This window comes from Megalops cyprinoides, chromosome 5 (assembly GCF_013368585.1).
Source record: "Megalops cyprinoides isolate fMegCyp1 chromosome 5, fMegCyp1.pri, whole genome shotgun sequence".
Classification (NCBI taxonomy): Eukaryota; Metazoa; Chordata; class Actinopteri; order Elopiformes; family Megalopidae; genus Megalops; species Megalops cyprinoides.
Window position 1 is genome coordinate 17,122,225 of NC_050587.1, and position 25,132 is coordinate 17,147,356.

Here is a 25,132-nt window from a genome sequence, read left to right on the forward strand (position 1 = left end):
ATTTCGGGTTCTGTAATGAATATGATATTTCGAATGATTTACAACAATCTGTGACACTGTGTTGCCATGTTATGCATAATAACGAGCGCACAAACAGTAATCACTTTTATTTTTTTTCTTATTTCAGTCTTATTCAATGGTTGGGTTATTTGATTCTGGATCCGTTCACTGGTACTACCACCTAGATCTTCCAGTACACTACTATCTGCCATGGATGTGTGTCCATGGCGACACAGTAACAAAGCGGCCGGACAAAGGACTTTCATTAGCTGTGTCTTGTTAAATAAAAGTTATTTTACCACTTGGCTTGGCAAGCTATAGCAATAAGTTTTTGATTGGAAATTAACAAAATGCCCATATTTAAAATTCCAGTAGTTCATAATCTAGCGATCATATCTAACGTACATCGAACAGACCTTAAAAAAAGGCTTTTTAAAAAGGAAGAAGAGAGGGACGCATGCAGAAGTGTAAAAGCTAGTACCAGTAGGTAAGAATAAAAACGTTAAATTTCTTATTTTTGCAAACGCTATACAAAGAGCTAATTTCGTTATGAAGATAAGTGATATTTGTTTATAACTGATTAGCTATGTGTGGATTTTACTAATCAAGCTATTTAACGTGTGAGTTAAATCAGTTCCTGTGCTGTCATGTTATTGTTGTGGAGATGGTCGTTTCTGCCGTGTGCTGATTATTTCTCCTGCTTACAGAAACCCATTTGAAATAAATGAAGAATTCGTTGAGAAGTTCAACCATGCACAGGGGTCTGTTGATCAAGAAAAGTATGTCCATCTTGCGGAACAGTTGCTCTGTCGGACCAAGGTAGATTCACCTTCAACGTTACATTTAGTCAATTGACAGATATTCAGATAGAATCACAAAGTAGAAATACTGTAGAAAAAAAAAATCTTAACCTCCTAAATATAAGGGTGGATGACCGAGGTCACGCATCCCCTTGGCTGACAATGCAGGAGCCTTCTGATAATTGTCCAAATTGTCCACGTCTCCGAATCTCTATGCAAACACTTCACCACAGTGTATAAGGATGTTTCTTTCCATGCTCAGACATTCCTTTAGGAAGAGTCACATTCCCAGTGACTAAAGGCTTCACTGTTTGAACTGTTGAAGGCCCTGGAGGTCTCCTGATTAAGCTCTCTCAACAGCGCAGGGCTGGACTGAGGTGTTTGGGTGAAGGAGACCACGTTGAACTCCCCCTTGCCTGGAGAGGGCTTATGTTTCTTGCTCTGTGCAGAGGTAAAATTCAGAATGGTAAGTGTATTCTTATTCTTACTCTTATCATTATTATTATCACATTGTCCAAGACTGTTGCCTTGTTTTTACAATGTAGTGTATTCTGTAGCTTATGCTAAGGCAAAAACACCATAGTAAGTCATCTATGGGCTGCTCAAATAGGCATGCATTAAGTACTGTGCAATTCCATGTGCTGTTATATAACTTATGAACATGCGGAAGGGATCAGGGTTGGAACTGTTCTTGCACATTTATGTCTGTGTAAAAACATACATGTCCATAGAAATTGCAAGAGCATTTATTGCAATTATTACAGTGTAATTACACAATTGTAATGGCCTTGTGGAGTAATACTGTTGTCAGGAAACACTGGAAGATCCAAGTAATAATGGAAGGGTGCCAAGCCAGATGTGTAGAAGCAGAGAACTTCAACAGAATTGAACCATGAAATAAAAATGTCATGAGACCAGAATTTTACACTGCCATATTACTTTGGTTTTGTCCCTTAATACAACACCACAGTAAAAATAACTTGAGTATAATCAATATATCACCATTTATTAGTAAATCTCTTCCAATAAACGTATTGTTACAATACATGGATTTCAAATATATGGTTGTTAACTACATTTCTCATGGGAACTATGGGACTATGCTTTCTTGCGGGAACGCACACCATTTCAGACAACACACAAACACACACACACACACACACACACACACACACAGTGAGAAAGAGAGAATGTGTGGGCTTAGGCTTGAAAAAACAAAAACTTTCTCGTGCATGTGCAGCATCGCCCCCACATCTGACTCAGCTTCACACACCATTTCAAACCAAACAAAATCAACCACATTTCTTGCAGGTGAGCATTGTTTTCTCACAGAGAATGGAGGCAGGGGCAGGGTCATGATGTTATAAGGGTGCTGCACATGTCAACTGACATCCATCTGAGGCTGCAACCGGGGCAGGTAAAAGGAAAAGATGCCAATTCTGCCCCCCAAAGGACTGTAAAGCAAACATAATGTGCTGCAAATGTGAGAAGTACATCTGTAAAGCCCATGCTTGCAGACTTGCATACTGTCATAAATGTGGTAAATAGAGAAATACACAGCTATGTGCTTGGTGGTCATGCTTCCAATAAGAGTTCAAGAAAGTTATTACTGTGTTTCCCAAAAAGTTCAAGAATGTTATTGCTATATTTCCTTTCAGTAAAATGCATTGAAATCTTCATGGTTGTCATGTGCTAATTTCTTAGGCTATTCAGTACCTTTAGCCATAATAATAATAATAATAATAATAATAATAATAATAATAATACATCAATTGCAGCAAAAAAATCAATTATTATGTGTGATTCGTAGTAAAAACGAGTGGTGTACACTGAATAAATACAGTCTCTCTGCACTGTAGGACAACACAGTTATTCACCAAGTTGTTGATGAGTGACAGGTTGGTTCTTCATACAAAATAGATTTAGGGTTTAAAATTCAATTAAGAGGCTTTATCGTAGGTGGATCATTTTTGATACGAAGGACAAGGGGAGTATACAGAATATTAAAATTACACAAGGGTTATACATTTTAGCAGGGCAAATGTATGCTAGGCTAGGCTTTGCATATATAATGCTCTCCATTCAGAAGACATACTGATTTTAGAATCAACCTCATAAAGCGCATAAATCAAAAACACTTGGATAGAATCCTATACTAACTTGGTAATATATACCCCTCTTTCAAGTTTCAAGTAATCCTCTTATAGGAATTATTGAGGACTCATTCACAGCATGTAAGATGACATGCAGTTGAGTTCAATGGCATGATAAAGAAAGCTGTTTAGAATTTGAATGCAGTGTGTCTTGTGTCTCATTATAATTAAAGTTGTACCCAGCACAGAAAATACATTGAGAAAAAAGGTGTGCATATTAGCTACAAATAAAAATGCATGAAGGAGTAAATAAAAAATAACATTATTTTAAAACAACAAAGAAGAACCAGTCAAGCACAACCACAGCACAAACTGCTCAGTTCAAAGCTTGCTGTCCAGCCCCACACACCTGTATTTAATAGACCTCTAATCAGGCAGGTGGGGCTTGTTAGCCAATGGCTGGTCTAATTGAATTAGCCACGCAATAACAACTACAGTGACAATTAACCTATTTGAAATGAAGGGAATTGAATGCAGATCTTTTTATTAGAAAATAGATGAACTGACAATTAAGACAGGGATCCCATGAACACATTTATAATGTACAAACATTTAACTTACAGATGTGATGTATGAAGAGCAGTGCACTGTATTATGTGGTAAAAGTTAATAGGGTAGGAATGTTGTGGGAAGGGTTTGTATGGTCAGCCAGCTATGGTAGTGGTTAATGGGAATTTTAATGTACCCTGGCTAATTTTATTGCTTAAACTGAATGTCTCAGTTACTAGCCAGCTATCATTTTATAAGCATCTTAAACAACTTGGGCCTCAGTTTTACAATGCGTCATCCTGGGAATTCCGTTGCTGGTTCAACTTGAAGTATTGACTTGTGACTTGTGAATTGGGTAAATTTAGGCTACATGCACATTATCTAAATAGCTAGATATCATTTTACTGGGATTTTAAAGTATATTCAGATGACAGTAACGTGGCACACATAGCATAAATAAAACTGTTGTTTCAGGTATTCAATCATGGCAAACATCTAGCTTGCTAGTTACATACTGTCTACTTTATACATAACCATTCCGTTCTTGCATTAAACTGCCCAATCTCAGAGGCACCTGTAGCAGCAGTTCTAAACGTGTAGTGTATGTGTATGCTGTAAAATAACATGCAATTGCTGGTTTCAACCACATGAGGTCTCTGTAGTTCATGAAATGCATGAAATCACACAGAACTTTGGCTCTAGTAAGCTGATAAAGTATTAGTTTGTACAGATTTTGATTTCCTTTGGAAATGGGGAAATTGTTAAACTTCAGTATATTTTCGCATGGGCTGGTTGATGTAAATTGGGCCAGCACATAAAAGTAAAGGTGTAGATGTTTCATACAATAGTATGTTCATCAGTATATTTAAAATAGAGATGACAGCATGATTAGATAGAGAACAATCAGAGCAGCTGGTACAAAAGCAATCAAAAAGTTACAATAACAATATGAATAGTAAAATTCTTTGATTATTCTTGAATGATTATTATATATTGCCATCCTGATGAAGAATAATAGTTTGCGTGCTATTCCTGCAAAAAGTAATAAAAGAAAGGTCTCAATAAATTACAACAGTTTGCTAAAAATCTGACACCTCCACAACATTTCCATGTTAATACAAACAAGTAATGAAGTGAACATTTAAACATAATAATAAAAAATTATATCAATAGGTTAAGCACTATGGATATACACTGGTGTATAGATATATGCATTTACACAGTTTAAATTTATCTTCATAAACCGCTATCAAAGCATACTGTATAACAGGAAGGTACTTTAGCTACTGAACTGTCATATTATCATATTATCAAACTTGGCAATATTTTCTACTCTTGCTCTTACCAGTAACTCAGAAATTTGGCAGTTGTTCATGACTGTCAACTGTTTACCAAAATTCTTCATCATAGTTCAAAACAAGAGACCCTGCTGTGAATCTGGCAGTTGTAGTGCATTGAACCCTTATCCCCTGTCCCTCTCATGCATACACTATCTGTTTTATTTTCCCTGTCTCCTAACAGGCTCTTAAAATAGTGCTGCTGTGACACTGATATGGTTTCCCCATACTTTAAAAAAACCATAATACAACATAATGCTTATTTTAATATGAGCAGATGAAAGGAAGAAAAGTTCAGCTCAAACCCAGTTACGCTGGTTGATAACACTTGCTGACTGGTGATCCAGCTACCACTAATGGAATTTTAATCCTCCCTACCAATATACCATACTTAAAATATTTCCTAAGAAACAGTTGGTCTACAGTCTAATCTGGCTATTGATAGCACTTTATACTGCATATAGGAAGCTGGTATATGTTTATAAGATGTCAATATACATATGTTGATATTTTCATATGAAGGACATTATTTGTTGTGAAGGGAATCATATCCTTACCATTGTGCGGTAAGTCCTGGAAGCACGGCATCTGCAGCTGTTTTTGGCGCTTCTGATTGTGTTAATAACCACAATAGTCCCAGGAGCTGTTACCACATTGTTGCTCTCCAGTGCTAAAAATACAAAGGTCAAAATTTAGAAACATGAGCAAAATGTTGGAAATGTAGGAATCTGGAAACTATATCACAGCTGTATCACAGCTTTAAAATGTAAAACTTCTGCAAGTTATGCAGATTTAGAAAAGCTGCACCTGGAGGGAGCAGTATACCGAGTTTTGAAATGAATTCAAGCTGCAGACAGTAGCCAGTAGAGAAAGGTGAATAAAGGGGTGTCATAGAGTTGATGGAGAGAAGGAGGCTTTTCTGGGATTTACAGTAGTCACAGAAGACCAATAGCTGGGTATGACGAAACAGACTGATACTGTAGATGTTTCACACAAAGAATCAGCAACTTAAATTAACATTTTAATGGAGAGAATGTGGGTGTGTTGTCAGGTGTTACATATGTTTTTGCAGTACCAGTTGGGGGTTAGCATGATGTCTTTTATGGTGATGGTGAGGTCTTAAATCAGAAAGGACTTGTAGGCATCATAATTACAGGGTTCTGACTGAGAGTTTTGTCCACTATGAGTTATGGAAGTGCTCTTTAAATTGCCCTTTACCTGTACAGCAAGTTTAATATCTAAATTACTTTGATATATGTGATAAAATTTTAAACAGAAAAGTTTCCAGTTCTGTCTGTGCAAACGTCTTTAGAATTAGTAGTCAGAAAGTTCTGTGGTTGTTCCTGCCAAATAACCCCACTTAAGTAAGGTTTGGAGAGTTCAAGATATTGCTAAGGATCAATTATTTGCAAGTAGAGACCTGCAAATCAGTTAGAGGAAAAGAACAATTTGAGAGTATGATCTGATTAAGTTTGCAATGAAAGGTCATAGAAGGCTATGAATTTTCCAAGGGATATAGTGTGTAGGAAGAATAGCAATCACCTAAGAACTATACCTTGTGGAACACCTGTTGAGAGAGGCTGGGATGCAGAAATCAAATCTCTTTGTTAGACATCTGTTCGAAGTTGGCTGCCAGAAAGGAAAATAACCAGCTCACAGCAATTCCTGTGGTCCACTAAGCATTGACATTTTTATTTGTTATTGTTGGTAAAGGACTTGGACGCATGAACAGCATTTAGAACTAATACTATCTGCACTTTCAAAACAGGAACAAATAGTTGTAAAAATGCAATGTTGTGACAATACCATGTGACCAATCAACACCATGTTGGTTGTGAAGATATTTTCTATATCCCTCCTGCCGTCTTACGAAGTGTCATGCATTTTATTGTAATCATGAAAAAAAAAATAATTTCTGCTAAATGGCAGAGAAATAGTTTAAACTACCACATACAGTTCTAACAATGACAAAATCAAGTGGCAGATGGCAGAAAGCATTCAAAGAACATAACACAGCTTAAAGCCAGCACTGAATAATGTTACTGATCAGACACAACATGGAGCAGGTCAATGAGGGTGTCATGTTCACACCACAGCTTGACATTAGTGTGTGATAGATGTCCGAACTCTTTCTGGACTGATCCACAATGTAGAGGAAGGAGAACCATTCTCAAACTGATGTCTGTCCCCAGATGCACTGGACTGTCTTTTGAAGTCACTAGACCAGGCTCCAGTGCAGGCAGAACAGCTTCCGGTTCTGTTCCATCTAGGAGAGTCGGTCCTGAGCTGGGTCTGTGCTGACTCCGCGCAAAGGCCCAGCCTACACACCTGTGACGTGAAGATGCTGCAGGTATTTTTGGCATAACGTTGGCCCCTCCGGTGTCAATAGAAAAGATGGTTGATTCATCTGAAAATATTACGTTACTTATTTGGCTTGAGTTCCACTGGACTTATTCATTGATTGAACCTTAACACACATCATTTAGCTCTTCTGAAATGGCTTCAGGTTATTCTGAAACTCAAATCAAAACTGTGTTTTGTTTACTGGAAAACTGAACAATATAGCTTTATTGGAAGTGCATTAATATACATATACATATGTCTTGTATAAGGACCACTCACTAGGGGCGCGATTCTCCCATGCGTGCAGTGTCTAATGTCATTTGTAAGGCATGCTTAGATAAAGGAAAAAACAGCTGGGCTTGAATCCTTATAATTTTGCAAAGCTGTTAATGGCTGGTAAAACATGAATTTCATGGAAGGGCAGGCCTCATACAGCTGAATATACACCTTGGGCTGTCATGAGAACAAACTTATTTGAACCCAGAGGTGACTGCAATTGCATAGAATTGAATATTTTCTACTGGGAATGTGCTCTTTTTTCCGATTGACAGATACTTTATTATGCTTCAAACTATATTTTACAATGAAGTACATATTGTATGTATGTATGTATTTGTCTTCATATCTATAAATATATTTTTAAAAATATTTTGAAATAATTTTTGGACTAAATTTAAATCTGTTTTTCTCATGGGCCTTTTTGGTAGGTGGGTTATCTGGTCTTTTTGAGACTTTTTCTCTCCTACATATCGGGGAACTTGAGCGGGTACCACGCGAGCAAGTCCCGTCTTCATCATTTCTTAAAAGGTAAAATCGATTATATTTATTTCATTCTGGTTCAAAGCCGGCTTCATCACAGTTTTTATTTGATATTGATGGCTCACCCTGGGCCGTGGAGGCTGTCTTATCACGGAACCTCCAGCTCCCCGTGGTAATCAATCACAAATGAATCACCAATTTCTGTTGAGTGGTAGTTTGAGCCCTTTGAAGGTTTGACTCTTCCTTTATCCAATTTTTGAAAGTAGTTATAAAAACCTGAGAAAATGGGCACCTAATGGTAACTGTTCTGAATTTGTGTGATACTGCGGGTCCACATTTGTAATGGATTTCTTATGCATTGTCATTTTCTGTCCGCCAGGGCCTCTGTTCTTAATAGTTACAATGTTCCTGTCATAACTGCAAGCACAGGGAATGGAGTCTACCATAGGGCCCTATTGTAACATCAAAACAGCAAAGAAGAAACCGTGCAACATCTGAGACAAAACACAGATAAGACAGCCGCACTACATGGAAAATGAAATAGCTATACACGTGACAGACATAGCAGGGACTTAGCAAGGGGACAGCACAATTGTAACATTGCATGCGGTTGAAATTTTATGAAAGCAAACAGATTTTTCAGTCAGGTTATACCCTAAGGTGCCAGTTGCATGTTCGTTCAAGATTGCAGCCAGGCTGAGCGCCTGAATGTCTCTTGCATGTATGTCATGCCCACCAGAGCCCTGTGCATGCCTGTTGAGTTTGATTGGGTTTCACCTGTCCAGTGACACCTTCTGCAGGTATTTGTGTCAGAAACTTCATACTGCATATTTTCACAAACCTCTGTGTCTCCAGTGCTTGCTCAGTACGAGCTCTGCTATCAGCCATACCCAGACATGCTCTTTGTTGTGAACTTCATTCTACGAACAGGGGAGATGATATGCGGCTTTAGACCCACTGACAATGATCCAGCACTGGTAAGAGTCTCTTAAAGCCTTTTAACTGATCGACCACTAGTCACACAGTTTTTCAAGTGTGACTACATTGTTTTAATTTTCGGACTGAATTTTTAATGCATTTATTATTGAAAACCCCCCCTAGATGTTGGGCGTATGACTTGCCACTAAGTGTTCATACTTGACGCAGTCACATTATGGTTTCATTAGACAGTCATTTTACGTGTCAGCTCATTAAAGCCAAGAGAACTCATGTTAGGGAGCAGCCCAGTGTGCATGTAACCTGTCCAATAAACATAAATGACAAAGCACATGTTCTGCCACTTGTATCTCTTCAAGCATATTAAGCGCTTATTAAACTCACATGTGAGTTAGCTTTTTGACGCAGTAACAGTATGGTTTATCAGCAATGACACCGATGTAATACTTTCCCCTTGTTAGTATGGAAAGAGCAGTGCCTATTGTAATTGTCAGTAAATGATCTGATGGTGCTGACTATGCAGTGAGGCTTAATGACACACAAATGGAACGCAATTTAACAGAGTCCTCCCGATGGTCAAATTAGTATAAATATTATGTATAAAATATTACACAGCACATAAAATATTCTAGCATTTATGCATTTATGAGGGATGTATGCTTGGAAGGTCATCTAAGTGGATGAAATGAATCAATTACAGACATGACTATTGCTCTGTTTGCTGATAGTATCAAGGCATCTGTCCTACCTTATCAACTCAGTATCAGTTTAGGATGATAGCAAACTATAATTTGATAGAGAATTAAAGGATTTTCTTTGCAATACAAAAAAGTGTAATACAGGCTGCCTTAAAAAAGTTCTTTTCACAGTCTGAATATGACCTTTCCTTACTCAGCCTCACAGTTCATATGTGTTACAACAACTAATCCTGCAATCAGTTAATCTTTTGCAGACTATATTTTCAAGAAGCTGCTATGGGTTTGCTGCATATGTTTGATGTATGTGTAACAATGGTAAATGGAGAATCCAGTACTAGCAATTCTACCACCTTTCTTTCCACACCTTAATTCCCCCTTTCCATGTCGATGTTCTACAGCTATTATCTTGCTTACACCTGTGCAGAATTGCAGTCAACATCTGTCATTACTTTGAGTTCATGCTCTTTCGAGCACATACCCAGGTAACAGAAGTGTGAAGGCAACTTGATTAACTATCAACGTAAGACACAACTTGTGGATCAGCACACGTACCTATTATTTTGTTAAGGGTATTGTTGAATGTTTGGTTAGAACTACTGACAAAGAAGCTGTTAAAAGTTTATTTTAGTTTAGGACCAGACCCAGGTACACTTTCAAGTGAATAAAAGCAAGTGCTATGGGGTACCTATGTAAAGGACTCATACATCAAAGTGACACATACATTTGTGAGGTGCGCTGTAGCAAATGCTTCTCGATCGATTGACGATTGGTTAATTGTATAGTTCCATGCAGATCTCCAGGGTCGCTGTCTGGACCAGGTGCTGTGGCACTGCCTTCTCAGTTGGTACTGTGTGCAGAACAACCACAGACAGCTGTCCCAGACGTTGCGTCACCTCGTGCTCCTGAGAGATGAGCTTCTGCTGGACAGATGGTACATCTGACACCCAACAATACTGCTCCAGGGCCAGAGTTTACCTGGTTTTAACCATTACTGGTGTCAGTGCTCCGCCCCCTTTAGCTGTGGTGTTTTTGTTTTTCCCTGTCCATGTGTTTTTGTTTTCCTTGTGCTCTAGCCCTGCCCCACTCCCCGCCCGGTCTCCACCCGCCTGATTGCCTCATCGCCTTCACCTGCCTGCCTGCACACCTGCTTCCCATCCCTTCGTCAGCCCTGCCCTATATGTTCCCTGTGTGTTCCTGTCCTGTTGCTAGTTTGTAGCAGTGTGCATTTTCGCCTGTTTCGTCCCCGCCGGTTTTCGTCAGTGTGCTGTTCCCGTGTTTTGGCTTGCCTGTTCTTCGACCTGATTCCTACCTGCCGCTCTGCCCCGATTGCCCGATATTCTGCCTGCCCGGTGCTCGACCCTGCCTGTTCCTGTTTCCTAATCCTGGATCTACCCACGGACTGCCTTTCTGGTTTCAACCCTGCCTGTTACTGTTTGCGATCTTGCCTAGCGTGTTAAATAAACCCGTCTGGAACCCGAAGCTCCCGTGGTCTGCAACTGAGTCCTGGCCTGAGTCGTGACAACTGGTCTGACATTTAATAGGATCAGCTGTAAGGAGTGTCATTAGGACAGTGCTCACAATGGGCAAAAGTACAGATAAACTATAGTCCTCCAGAACTAGGAGCACAATGCTTTGTCTAACAGACTGAGTGTACTTACAGTGTAGTTCATACAGTAACATGTTTACCCTTGTGGATCAAACTCAATTGGATCTTCATTGCAAAAAGTCAAAACTGAAGTCTTCAAATATGTAAAATTTTGAATGTAAATATTGTTTGCTTTTCAATGTGAAATGGAGTCACTGTCAGGGTAGATTATGTTTTTTTTAAACGATTCCTTAACAGTACAGAGTAATGGTTGGCTGGTGTGAAAAAGCTTCCTCTAAGATAAGAGCAGACCATCAAAACTGAATAATGGGCAAGTTCTAATAGCACAGTGGCAAGTCCTGTGGCCTGCAATTATGCTGTGAGGAATTGCAACATGTCATTAGGCGTGAAAGATGGCCAGTTCTGTGATATGCTGTAACATTAGCCACTCATACATCTCCAGATATATACGTCACAACCTTAGAAGCAGAATACATTTTATTATAAATCAAAAAGCACGGCACTTAAGGTTAAGCACATCCAAGTGAGAGCCATGGCCAAATTCTTCTCACTTCTAGTTGAATCAATGTCAGGTCCCACCCTTTTCTCACTTGAAAAGTGTGAATGTTTGAATGTTGCTCCTCTCTGATCGGAAACCCACCAATTTTGCGCTGATGTTAGTCATTGTACCGCCTATTTTCACTCCCTGTGGAAAACTGACCAAAAAGCACCTTTTAATGTGTTACATATGTAATTGCATGTGTGCACCGTTTTATTTTTGAGCCCCTGCCATTGTTGAGTAGGATTTCTTATTGTGTTGGCAGGCTGACTTGTGGGTTGGGTTTGATGGTGCTAGGTGAGGCTGCCAAATCAAGCTTGCTGTGCCTTCACGTCTTATTGGACCTTTCAGTTAACTACAAACAGAACAATAATGGACTTGAGCCAGACCGGGTAAGACCATTTCCCTGATTGTTTCATCTCAATCATTGTTGAAGTTTGTTTAATTTGAACATATAACCTGTATATTCAGAGGAATATCACCCAAATACAGTAATTTATTAAAACCATCACAGAGTAGGAAGATTATATGTGGGCCACAACTAAAAGGCAAAGCAAAACTGAGCTCAAACTTGCCATAAATCTCACCTAATTGGTACTGAAAGGCCTACAGACATCCTTCGTCTTGTAAATAGATTTTATGGATTGAAAAAGACTTCTGTTCCTCTTCCAGGAAGTGATGTCACAGAAAAGATCCTGGCCTTGGCAGCTGGAGCATATCTATACAACTGTGATAGCAGACATCTGCCAACACGGCTGCAGTGCTGAAATACGAAAAACAGCGCTGGTGGGCAAACAGGCATTTACTGGACAAAATACCTTCAATGCAGGAGGATTGCTGTCGCTTTTAAAGCATAGTAAGTGCATGACAATACCATAAATGAGTTAGAGAAGGGAAAGCCCAACATGAAGCATTGCACTGCTGCAATGTTATTTATTTAAATAAGAAAATAAAAAAGGAAACAAAAGGTATAAACTACCCTGGGCTGTTGATTTCTTCATCTCTTGCAACCCCGCTGTAGACAGTGAAAATGACAGTGACAATGACAGTGACCTATGAGATGTGGTGGTTTTCTGTGCTTGTGGAATTGCTGTGGGTTTGGTCAGCACTTTTAAATGTTTACTGTGTGATTCTTTTTCTGTGTCCATATCATATCTGAACTGCAAGTGAACTGGACTTGCAAGTTTGAATTCCAGGTGGGAAGTGCAGTTGTATCTTTGAACCTGAATTGATTCAGCTGATATCGAGCTGTATGAATAGATATGATCTAAAATAGAAAATATGTACGTCACCCTGAATACGGGCATCTGCTAAGCAAATACATAATATAGTTTAATAAAGTCATGTTTGACTGTAGGTGGCATAGTCCACTGTATCCAAAATAAGAAAGCCTCTTCTCCAGACTGGGTGACTTTCTTGATAAAAGATCTCCACCATCTGAACATGAAACCCTTCAGGTTATTTCAAGCCTGTATTTAGATTTTGCCGGATGAATCCACTTTACCTCTCTCTCTCTCTCTCAACCTCTGCTCTGGGTCTTCAGCTGTTGATATCTTCTGGATTTTTCCTGCTAATCTAATGAAGACACGCATGCAACCTCAAAACAATGGAATAATATCATGAATTTGAAATTCAATATACCAAGTTAATATTTGCTAAATTACGTTATACTGTGCATTTGCTTAGGAGACCCCCTTATGCAATGCACCTTACATAACTTACATTTTTACACAGCTGGGTATGTTGGAGATTTAAGTACCAGGAAGGCAAATGAATAATGCTGTGCCCTGTCCCTCTCTGCAAGATCACAGAGAGGACTGGCGGATGCGGTACAGTGCTGTCCAGGCACTGATGAAGTTGTGTGGAGGGATAAGAGGAGATTTGTCCAGGGAGGGCCTGAGAAATGCCGCTTGGACGGCCCTGCAGGAGCACCTTGGCCGGGAGACAGACCCGCGGGTCAAAGAAGCCGTCAGAGTCACAGAGGTAGTGAGCAATGAAGTCCAGAGGATCTGAAGGTCAAAACGAAAACCACGACTCGCCCAGGGGCTAATTAATGAGCACTTTAAAAAGGCGAGGAGTGCAAATTCATAATCATTTTGGTTTCACAAATGATTTTAAGTGTGAATGTGATTTTTTTTCTCATGGAGACATCACCAGCTAAAATACTTTATGTCCCCTACATTTAGCTGAAAAGTAAAAAATAGTGGCTTGGATAAAAATGGCTTATAAAAAAATAGTGGCTCACAGATAAAGATGGCTTATGGCAGACAGAGTTCACCTGCTATTTTTTTTTTGCAAATTACAAATTGATTCTGATCCCCCAATTATTTCTTATAATACTGTGATTTACTTACAGTCCTGCTGCTGAAAAATAATGTAAGTCAGTGACCTTGCAGTACTTCTTTCACACTTCATCACAGGATTTTGAGACATAATTTAAAGCATATTCAAAATATAAGATAAGATTTTTGCATTTGTACAGCTAATATTTTCAGTATGTTATCATTTGAGGGTTATACAATGGTTCCACACACAGAAAAGAATTGCATGGCATAGCAATATCCATTAAGATTCCATTCAAAAGAAAATGCTTGCTTTATGGCAACAAGGCTTGTTAAAATAATAATAATAATGATAATAATAATAATATGGGTTACATTTATATAGCACCATTCAGGGTTTTCAAAGCACTTGAAATTGATAGGTGGACTCCCCTAAAACCACCACAAATGTGTAGCTCCCACCTAGGGAAATTATCCAGGATACCAGGGAGCCCCCCGACTCTTTAGGAGAAGTGTTAAGTGATATGCACTACAGTGTACATCAAGGAGTATATTTATGTCTGAAGAATATAGTGTCATCACTACAGACTACATCATTACATTTTAAGTGGTAGCATAATCATGGATTCCTGTTAAATGAATTTTCCTGAATAAAATATCAGTATCTGTTTCCTTATCAGTATATTTCCTCTAGGTTTACGTTTCTGGGATTTAAAAAAAACACACTTGCAATTAATTAGCCATGAGGAATGAAAAAAGGAAAAAATGGTCTGTGTTGTTTTCATGTCATTTCTTACATAAAAACAAAGTATTGATTCTCTTTTGAGTCTCCAACAATAGGGCCATTATGCACACTAATGGTGCACCATCAATGAATGTATGTGGTGGAATATACAGCAGTGTATTTCCTGTGCCCATTGTTCTGTGACCCCCATCTCTTTGTGGTTTCTGGAAGCTGAGGAGATGGAGATGAGCTGCTAGTCTGTTCCTCATGAGGGCTATATCTGCTGGAGCCCCTGCATTGTACGAGGGCTTGCCTCAAAAAATGACCAATTTTCTACCCTTTATCACAAAAGATGAGTGAGAAATATGACAAAAGACACTCGTGCCTGGGAAGCCACCTCAGAACAAGGAAGAGAACATTATTAAGAGGCATAAAAAAGAGCGATAGCAAATGCAATCCCATTACTTCTTTAATAAGTCTTCAATGATTGTTTTTTTCATGACAGCTATTATGTTGTGAGACACACCTGGTAATGGATGAAAAGCAATCCAAGTAAAATGATTTTATTAGTTATTTCTTTTTGCTGTGTATATTTGAACCACATAAATACTATATCAAGATTATGTCTCTATGAGTTATATCGTTCTGGACTGTCCTCAATGTCATCAAAAAATAGTTTTTATAGTGTGGACAGAAAATGTGTGTAGCACGGATATGTACATGTGTACGATGAATAAATGTAAAATTCAAACATACAGTATATGCAATTCATGTAATCAAGTAGCCCTTTCTAAATATATTTTAAAGAAAGCAGAATGAAATTGTTCTAAAAATCACAGATCAACTGTGATAAACAGAAAGGGATAAGGGAATTAGGGGAACTTTTTGGTCTTAGAAGGGGCGCTCTGTTCAAGTCCCAGAACCTATAAAGATTATTCCCATACAGCTCAAGGATCTGAAACATATTTGGGAGTAATGCTGTCCCTGTACTCTGCTTCTAGCAGAGCTATGTCGGAATAATCATCATAATCTTTAATATCCCTTAGATTCATAAGCGGATTACTGATTCCTCTTGCAAAATAGAGGCCATTAGCTGACTGAGTTTTGCTCATAGGGCCATAGGAAACTGCAGCCAGGGTTGTTTGCCAACTTTAGTTTTACAACAACAGGACTGTTTATACCATTTTCACTGCAATCCCGAGCTTGCCAATTTAGGTCCACGCGAAAATGTCACGTCAATGCGTTTTCACTCCAAGCCGACAAAAAAAAGGACGCTCGTGTTCATTTGAGGGTGAGAGAAACCTATTATCACTTTACAAAGGAGAGCTGATTAAGACACTAAATGATATTTTTCTGAAAGGCCCGTCTTCTTGTGTTAATGGCTGATGTTTGCCAAGCTCTGTCATGGTTGTCTGGGAAGGAAATGTAATTACAATGTGAGTCAGTACAGCTGGTCAGAAATAAACGCACCCTGGAAGCCCCTGGGGGAAATTAAAGCTTTAACTGTCAGATATCTGTCCGTGTAGGGTTGGGTGGGGTGGGATGGGGGGGCGTGCTTTTCATCAGAGGAAAACAGCTTGGCCATTTTCGAAAGTCATTGTATCTATTAATTCAAACCTAGAGAGCAGCACCCTCTTTTAATAAAATGTCAAATAAACATATTTATCATAGCTGTTGTCTCTGGTGGAATGCAGATTCAAGGGCCATGACTAATGAACACAATTAAGGCTTTGCATATTTTAAGATGATTTTAATTTGCAAATATTGCCTAGATGTGGATGTGCCAGATGCTCTGTCATGTAACAGTAATGGAATGAATATCTCTTTCTTCCTGATGTTGTGCAAACAAATGTGGGACTACTGTAGAAATAAATTCAATTTATTTTCCCAGGGTACCTAATGTCAATATGTTGCTTAAATGCACAGCCTCTCAAATCCCCTATTCTGTCACAGCAGTTGGAAACTTATTTGTCTCTTTGAGAAATTAGACTGCTTATGCTTTATTAATTACACATTGTTTCAGTTATCAGGAGTTAGACAGACAATGTGTTGAGGTGCACTCTGTTGGGATTTAGTATGGCGGGCGTTACCTTTCATGTTTCTCCCTTCTAGGAGTGGTGTTTACTTGTTCACAAGTATAAAGTGAGTTTTTACGCTTCACTTGTTTAAGGAGATGCATACCTTCTTACACTGAAAAACTCAGAGAAGATTGAGTGTGCATTGCAAAGAATTAAAGATGATTTATAGTCACCAGAACCAAGAGGTCTCCATGGATGACCAAATTAGAGACGGATTGTGTTTCGACTGTATTAGATAGACACGCTATATTTTGAAACGTGGTATTTCTTTGGAATTGTTCTTAGTACCTTTTATGTTTGTTCTCCAGGTTGAAAGCAGTGGTTCCAAAAATGTTCCGAGCAGGGCCAGAGTGAAAATTGAAACAAGATGCCAAGAAGCACGTGTTCCTAAGCATCTCATTGCCTGGCGACTGGCATTCACGCTCTCTCAACTCTACCTCCCACCCACCCCCCACCAGCTTCTTCCCTCTGACAAGCTCACTAAGGAGGTTTCGCCTCCTGCTAGAACCAAGCAGGAAATACCCACCCCCTTAAAGCCTAGTAAGGGAAAATGTCCACCCACCAGGACCAAGCACCTCCCCTACAAACAGACTGCTACTCACAACACACCCAGGTAATGCCCCATTTCACTTACCAAGAGAAATATGAACATACAAAATGTTCAAATAAAACATTGCGGCAAAGACAACAGAAGAATAAATAGGGTAAATTATGTAAATACAGTATGCGAAGAAAATGTGTCAATGGCCTGCTTGTAATTTAACAGCGTTATTTAGTTAAAACAAAGGGAGGTAGTAGTTTTGATTGTGTGCAGGGGGTATGCTGACAGGGATATGGTTTCATTGGCAGCAGCAAAATGAAAGAATGCTGCTTAGGAAGCTATCGGGAGGCCATCAGCTTTAAAGTGTTTCAAACCCCTGTGGAGCCGCTGTATTGCGGAAGATTTGTAGATAAAGAGAGGGCTTCGTTCAAGCCGTGGGTGTCCCATCATCCCTTTAAAAAGATACATTAATCAGAGAGCCTGTGTGTCAGCAGTGAACAACAGCGCTGTCTCACCGTGCGATAAGAGACGGCGTGTTGCACGGAATTAATCTGCCGGCCAAATATCCATTCTAATTCCTGTAAAAATTGCACGCTGAAAACCCGAGTTTTAAATGAAAGAGAAGAGGCTGGCGCAGGTCGAGGGAGGGATGTTGTAAATGATTGATTTTGTGCATGAGGCAAGCTGAAGACTTAATTGACGTCATACCTCTGTTGCATTTGTCATCACTGATTTTTTGGCAATGATTTATAAAGAAGCGGTCATAATGTAGTACACTCTTGGCATCCATATTGAGCATATGGTCCCATTATATTCTGTGCCCATCATACAGTGCAGTACCAATAGAAGACTGTGAGAGGTTTATTGTCTCTGTGTGAGGAGAAATTTGAGCTGATTTTACAACCATGAACAAAAGGCTACATCTCTCACAGCCATATGCTTACTGCTACTACAAAAACATTGTATACGAGTTAATTTTTAAGAAAAGGTAGTGTGATATTACTATCTTTGTGTTTTCCTGAACAAAACACTTATTTATTAGTAAACAACATGACCTTGGTCTGTGCAAGGTTAAAGTATAACTTTTTTTTCAGAAAAAAATGATCCAACTAGATGTTTTCCTGTTATATCATGTTTGATTATATCATATTTTATTCCTATTTAATTAGTATATTAATTATATGGAGGGCACTATAGAGGAGTGTCTCTATATAAGTCTCTAATTTAATAGTTAAAAAGGTTTTAAGTAATGAGACTGCTTTCAGATGAAGTAGCTCCCAGACACAACATAATGTAAAACAAAAAGCACCAAAAAGCACCAAGCTTTCTGGCACAAGCATAAGCACTTACTGTAGGTAGTCTGCATAACCTACAGATTCTCTGTTGCCATTTCAGATCCATCTTGCTGTTGCTATGCTATCTGTTCAATCTCCGGAGTAACCATTGCTGCACTCTTTGTATTACTGAAACAATGTAAACATAAACAAATAAAATGGGAGGCAGTCATGATTTTACTCATCTTTGGGCTTGACAGTGTTGAGAAACCTTTGCTGTTTCTTTAATGAAAAAATGTCATGGTGATTTTCACACCTTTTCTACTTCCTTGCGATGTTCTTTTTTTCTCTGGCAAAGGACTCCATTATCACCAGGGAGAATTTGCAATGGTTGTTTTAAGGTTTTCATTTCAACTTTACAGTCCATTTGAAAGTGTTAATGTGATAAAGAATTACGACAATGTTTTAAAACTGTATGATTTTTTTCTCCACTTTCAGTGTTTTCTTGTACTATGGTGTTCTGCAACAGATTTGAATACAGACCTTTTTCATGTAGCTTTTTTTTCTTTTCTTTCCAGACAAGAGAATTTGGGCAAAGCAGTCAAGCATGGCCTGTCCATTGACTTTAGGATCCGGGCACAATTTAACTTAATGAAAGTTGTGGAGGAACAGGTAAAAGCATTATCATCAGGAATGAACAATTAAGTAACTAGAACAGTAGTAGCTATGATTAAACATTGACGTGTGCTATGCATAAACAATAGGTTATGTAGATAACATGCTTTCCACTAATAACATATTGATTAATAATACAGATGCATGCTGGGTACTGTTCATGGTTTATTAGAAACAGTAGTAGTTAGGACCGTATTAAATATATGGGTCAGAGCCTAGCTGGATGAAACAAGGTAAAATAACAGTAAGACAGTAAACAGTAAAATGAAATTCATTTATATAAATTTGTGGATTTAATGCTTTTTTAAATGCTTGTGAGTATAGCAGCAATCCATCCTTTTTAACTGAAGATGCAAGGAGCTCTCACCATAATAGATTAAAGAAATTTATGTAAAAGTTACATTGGCAAGCTTTATGCAGTGTACCCTGTGCATAGGAATCACATTCAGGATTTTATTATTATCAGTTGATTTTCAAAAGTGGAGTGAAATATGAATAGACAGATTGGACATTTGTGTTTTCTGTAAGATACTTCTCATATTTAATTGAAAAATGTCCTTGGCTGAATTCTTAAAACATGGAACAATTTAGATGTACAGCATTTTATACAGCCCTTTATAAAGTAAAATTATATGACTCTCTGTAATTATGCATGTCACCATGCTAATTTCTTTCTCTCTTTATGTTAAAATGTCATATTGCTGTCAATGTCCTAAATCCTTTTCACATTATATTACATTGCATTATATTTTTACAATAAATACACTCACATTAACCATTTTCTGAATGTTTCCATGATATTTGGCACTGTTACCTGCAATGCAATAACACACTCATTGCTTCACCATAAACTTGTCCACTATGTAAAGCACATATTTTTATTAGGTTTATGTCTTGTTTATTTGATCAATTTATTTCACTTGCAAGATGTTTTGGCGTTTAATGCCATATGCAATATTCACATTCAAATCTCATATTCTTGAGGCCCGAGTGGCTCAGTCAGCAAGGACTCCAAGTGCAGACTAAGCTGTACAGCTTGGGTTCAGATCTGACTGTGTCATCTGTTGGCAATGACCAGGATCACATGGTGGCATAACAAATTGGCTGTGGGATAGGGGTGGGTAGGTCTCCCTCGTCCCCTCTTTCTCAGGAATGCTGTGATTTGTCAGATGTGTGTGAGTTGCTCAGATGAGGTCAGTAGAGACCAGTGCCTCTCCAAGCACCTGTCTTGCTTCAGTGCTTATGCACAAGTGCTAGTAAGAAGTTGTTGTGGTAAGATGAGCCTAATGTACGATTTGAAATTCCAAAGGTTGCATAACGGGGAAAAGCATTCAAAAAATTCAGATCCATAACAGATTTTGACTTTTAATTATGTGCAATTGCACTCTGTTAAATAGCGTATTACATACGTATGAACACAAAATGATTCTTACAAGTGGATTGATTTGTTTTTAAAAGAGCAGTAGGAATAATTCTGTCTCAGTATTTTTGATCGTTGTAAGAATGTGTTTCTTATGTCAATAATATAATGTAAAGCACTGTATTTGCAGATATATGACCCAGCATTATCATTTTTGCTGGACAGTCTCATATTAGCTCCATGTCACAGAGTAACATATGTTATGAAAACTATGTAAAAGCTAGTCAAGAGCTGCCCATTGTGAGATGCCATTTTCATTGGTCTGATAATATCATACAATACTTCATTTCAACATAACCACAATCCCTAATTGTCAGTATAAAGACCGTATTCCAATTTTAAAGAATTGGCCTGAATACCTTGTGAAAATCATTTCCCCACAGGACGCAGAATATCTAGATCTCATGTGATGAAGAGCATATGATCAAAGGTCTGCTAGTTATGCTGTTAGTTTGATACATCTTTGTTTCTGTTTTGCAGTAATTAGTGTTATATCGTTCTTTTGAAGGATATTATTCTGATTTTATCACTGATCTTAATTACAGTGATTTTTTTTTAGCACAGATTATCTGCATAGTGCACACCACTGATCTCTGTTGTAGTTACTGATCTCTGCTGTACTGATAATACCAGTCTTGTGGAAGTCCCTTTATTTTTTTATTCTGCTAGTATCATCTGAACACAATTTAACAAAGTGCTGCCGACAAAGTTTGATCTCAACACAAAGATGAACACTGCACACTAGGATGCTTGTGATGTTCATGAAGATGACAATCAGAAGAGCTGTGTTTGGGCATGTTAAAAGCTATCTCTTTTCATTTAGCAATTCATTGCTGCCCCTACATGCCCTTATGAATTAAACAGTTTATGCAAGCAGGTGTGTGATCAGATCTAAGGAGGGCTACCGCTAACTGACTACTGACTGTATACATTACAGACGAAGATAAGAGAACAAATATCTTTAATTTTCAACATCCAAGACTCAGAGAAACTTCTGTTATGTTGTTACGTGTATTTCTTAAGCAAGTCATTCAAATCTATTTCGTAACTACATGTATTCCATTGTGTAAAGTTAGGTTTGAAATATAATTTTTATTCATTCATTGCTGCTGATGAATTCAATTGAAGCATCAGTTAAATTGATCATAGTGCATTTTGATTAGAATCCAGTCTGTCAAGCACCCCCAGAGATGGAGTATTTCTTTAAGTACCTCTCCCTAACCGTTTGAGATGCTGGGGTGTGGAGGGTCAAACAGCTTTCACATTAGATTTATTGAATGATGCTCTGAAGTGCTAATGCATCTAATGACAAAATGTAAAATGCAAAGGTATGTTCTTAATATCCCATGTGCTCTCTGCTTAATGAAAATAAACTGATCTGGGCTCATCAGAGAATAGTCTTATCGCACTTTAATATACAGAATAGCTGTCTGGAGCAAAGAGTTGTGTCGCTGATTGTTTTCACACTTCTGTTTGTATAATAATTTAGAGAATATTCAAAAATGTCTTTTTGATACTGATTGTCTCGTTTCATTCTTGTACAGCTGTAGACACAGCAGACAGTAACTGCTTGATATCGCCTCCAGAGTTCATTACATTTGCAATCATTATTCTTAAGTGTTATCTTCAACATCAGCTGAAAGCTCTCCAGGATGGTTTTATTAGGATGGCTTTATTGCACTGCTTGCATGGTTTTCAATCGATTAACATGCTGATGTATCATTTATGATATCTTACTATGTGTGACCGTAAGGTGTTTCATTGAGACATCTCTATGCCTCAAATCAAGCATGTATAGACCATTTATTTAAATTTATTTATTCCCCTGTTATCATCCAGGTGATTTCATTGTCACTTCTATGATATTGGTGTTCTTTTAGTTATATCAGCTGTGAAATGCATTGTTTAAATGAAACTCACTCGCCAAAGCACTCTGTGGAAATTCCTTTGTTAAGAACAGTATATCAAATACAGTTTGTGAGTGATGCATCACCATCTTGTGTACAGTACATGTAAATTTAAACATGTAGGTTGGAGTTCATACTGTAGTCATATATTTCGGGATTACATCCATGAATATGTCAGTTGTGTAAGTTTTGATTAATTAATACACAATTAATGTGCAAGTCAACAGTGACATCATACAGTAGCTTTATTTTGAGTGTTTAATATTTCAAAGGTATCTCCATAGCTGATTGAGAACATGATTCGTTATGCATATATTTCATCATTTGATTTGCAGGGTCATTACAAGTGCTCATTCTGCTTCTCACTCATGTTTTGAACAGCTGAATTTCAGTGCCATTACATCATCTTGCCTCTTAAAGAGACTGACCCCGTATCACAGCAACACAGAAAAATGTAACTGCTGCTGCTGTATCTCAGTTGATATATTTCATTTCACATTCAGTCCATACATTTGATTACAGACATTTTGGTCTTTTTTGACTGCTGAAAGGTTATGCTTGGTTTAGTCTTCACAAAGATTATGTGTACCTGCCAGTGTCCCTCTATTAAAGCCTGGAACACACAGTACTGCTTGTGAACTGTCATAGTACTGACAAACCGTAATAATGTTCAAATTAGGAGTCGTAGCATTTATCATCATGTCAACATGCAGATATGATTATTGCCTTGGGCGTTACCAAGTGTGCAAGCTTGCTCAGTTTTAAAGTACATAATATAAATCCAACACATACAGAATACCTTTTGTTGAAATCCACCTCACTATTTGTATTCACCCGCTGCTCTCTGGTTGTTTGTTGTGGTACCTAGGTTGCTGACAATTTTTCCATTCACATCTTCACAATTTGCCTTATGTATATTCAGCCAAACTTATAAAGTTGTGATGAAGATGGGCCAGAGTTGCTTTCATCACTCACAAACTCTACTAATGTAGAGAGTGAATGCTTGAGATCTTTACAGCCCTGCTGAGCAGCTACCATGGAAACATTTTCAATGTATACACATATAATGCCCATGTGCACAACATGAACAAGTTCTAAAACTAGTAATAAGGTTATTTGTATTTGTTGCACCTTTGTGAGTTGAGCTTTTGCAGTGCCATAACCATATTCTCGTGTTGTCTTTTTCTTATTTTAGTGGCAAAAAGAACTACAGAGAAAAATGGCAGCAGAGGAAGAAGCTGAAAGGGGAGACATTGAACGACAGCGCAGAAGGGAAGAGGAAACTTTTAAAGAAATCTTGAGAAACCGGATGGAAAAAGTGAAGAAGGATACAAAACCATATGAACTCTGAAGGTGCAGAAAATTGTTTGCCAGATAATAGGAAGTAAAACTGTGCATGTTATGGAAAGCCTCCAGCCATAATGGCAACAAGCTACATAAAACGTACTGAATACATTTCATACAATACATTTTATTTTGCAGACAGCTAACAAAATAACTTCAGTGCAATAGCCACAACTGTCCCCATTTAGCTTATAAAATATGCCAATGCAAATTCATATGATGAATTTAATTTACATCTTCTCTTTATTCTGTGGGAATGTATAGCTTCACCATGTTATTGCCGGTTTATACCATTTACTCTGCACTCGCTTACCATCTTGCCAATTTATGAGAAGACAAAGTCTGAAAGAAAATGCATATTTTTACAATTACCTTAATCTTATATGATTAGGGTACAGACTAGTGGTCTAACTTACATGTAAAGGGAAGGAGCCTGTTCTTGCTGTTTTTGCTTCTACAGACAATCATATGTTTTTTTTTTTTTTTTTGTCTTGGGTGGTTGCCTGCTTTGCCTGTAAATCTCTGATTTACAATATGGTAGCTGTTCTCTCCATATGGTAGCTGTTCTCTCCATAGACTGTTCTCTCCATAGCAAAACTACATGATTGGTTCATGTCAGTGAACCACACATACCTGACAGCCCCATTTTGAGGTTCATGAACTTTTACTCACCTGTCACTGTTTTGCAGGCCTTTTCACCATCTAGAGGTAGAACTTTGCCATAGTCAAAGACAGTAACTGAGTGAGGGAAGGTTATTACTGTGTCTAAGCCTGTCTCCTCCAGTCATAGCCAAAATGTTCAAGATATTCATTGTGGCCATCAATTATATATGAGTACCTGTCCCTTTAGTTTCCACCAGCTCCTCCACAAAAGTTCTTCTATTTGTTGTTTTCAGTTCTCCTTCTTGGTAGAGCATGTCAACTAATCGGTTTGCCACATCAACGATGAGTTTCCTCTTTTTTCTTTTTTTCTTTTTAGTGTTTCTCTATGTGAGTCATTTTTATGAAATCAAAATCTAGGGTAAGGGTGCTGCTCTGGGCAAAACTGTAAAATAAGCTAATATTATCTCAGATATTTAAATATTAACAGCATATGATTTTTACAGTTTAGTTTCATGTCTGTGTAAGCTATTGCAACATTTGTTTTTATTTACCAATTATGTAGATACGAGCAGTGTCTTGCAGTCTGTATCACAATGCAAGGTCCAATACATCCATTGATGCAAGG

General features: G+C 38.1%; 1 protein-coding gene across 1 annotated transcript; it reads left to right on the forward strand.

Moving 5' to 3' along the window:
• The first annotated feature begins 252 nt into the window (after positions 1 to 252).
• Positions 253 to 23,911, forward strand: tmem232 (transmembrane protein 232). Its single transcript, XM_036528175.1, has 13 exons — positions 253 to 487; positions 708 to 819; positions 1,161 to 1,266; positions 6,972 to 7,129; positions 7,830 to 7,929; positions 8,737 to 8,858; positions 10,298 to 10,446; positions 11,925 to 12,051; positions 12,332 to 12,515; positions 13,464 to 13,642; positions 17,052 to 17,356; positions 19,137 to 19,230; positions 23,756 to 23,911. The coding sequence occupies exons 1-13, from the start codon at positions 351 to 353 to the stop codon at positions 23,909 to 23,911; spliced, it is 1,929 nt and encodes a 642-aa protein (XP_036384068.1). The 5' UTR covers positions 253 to 350.
• Positions 23,912 to 25,132: the final 1,221 nt, after the last annotated feature.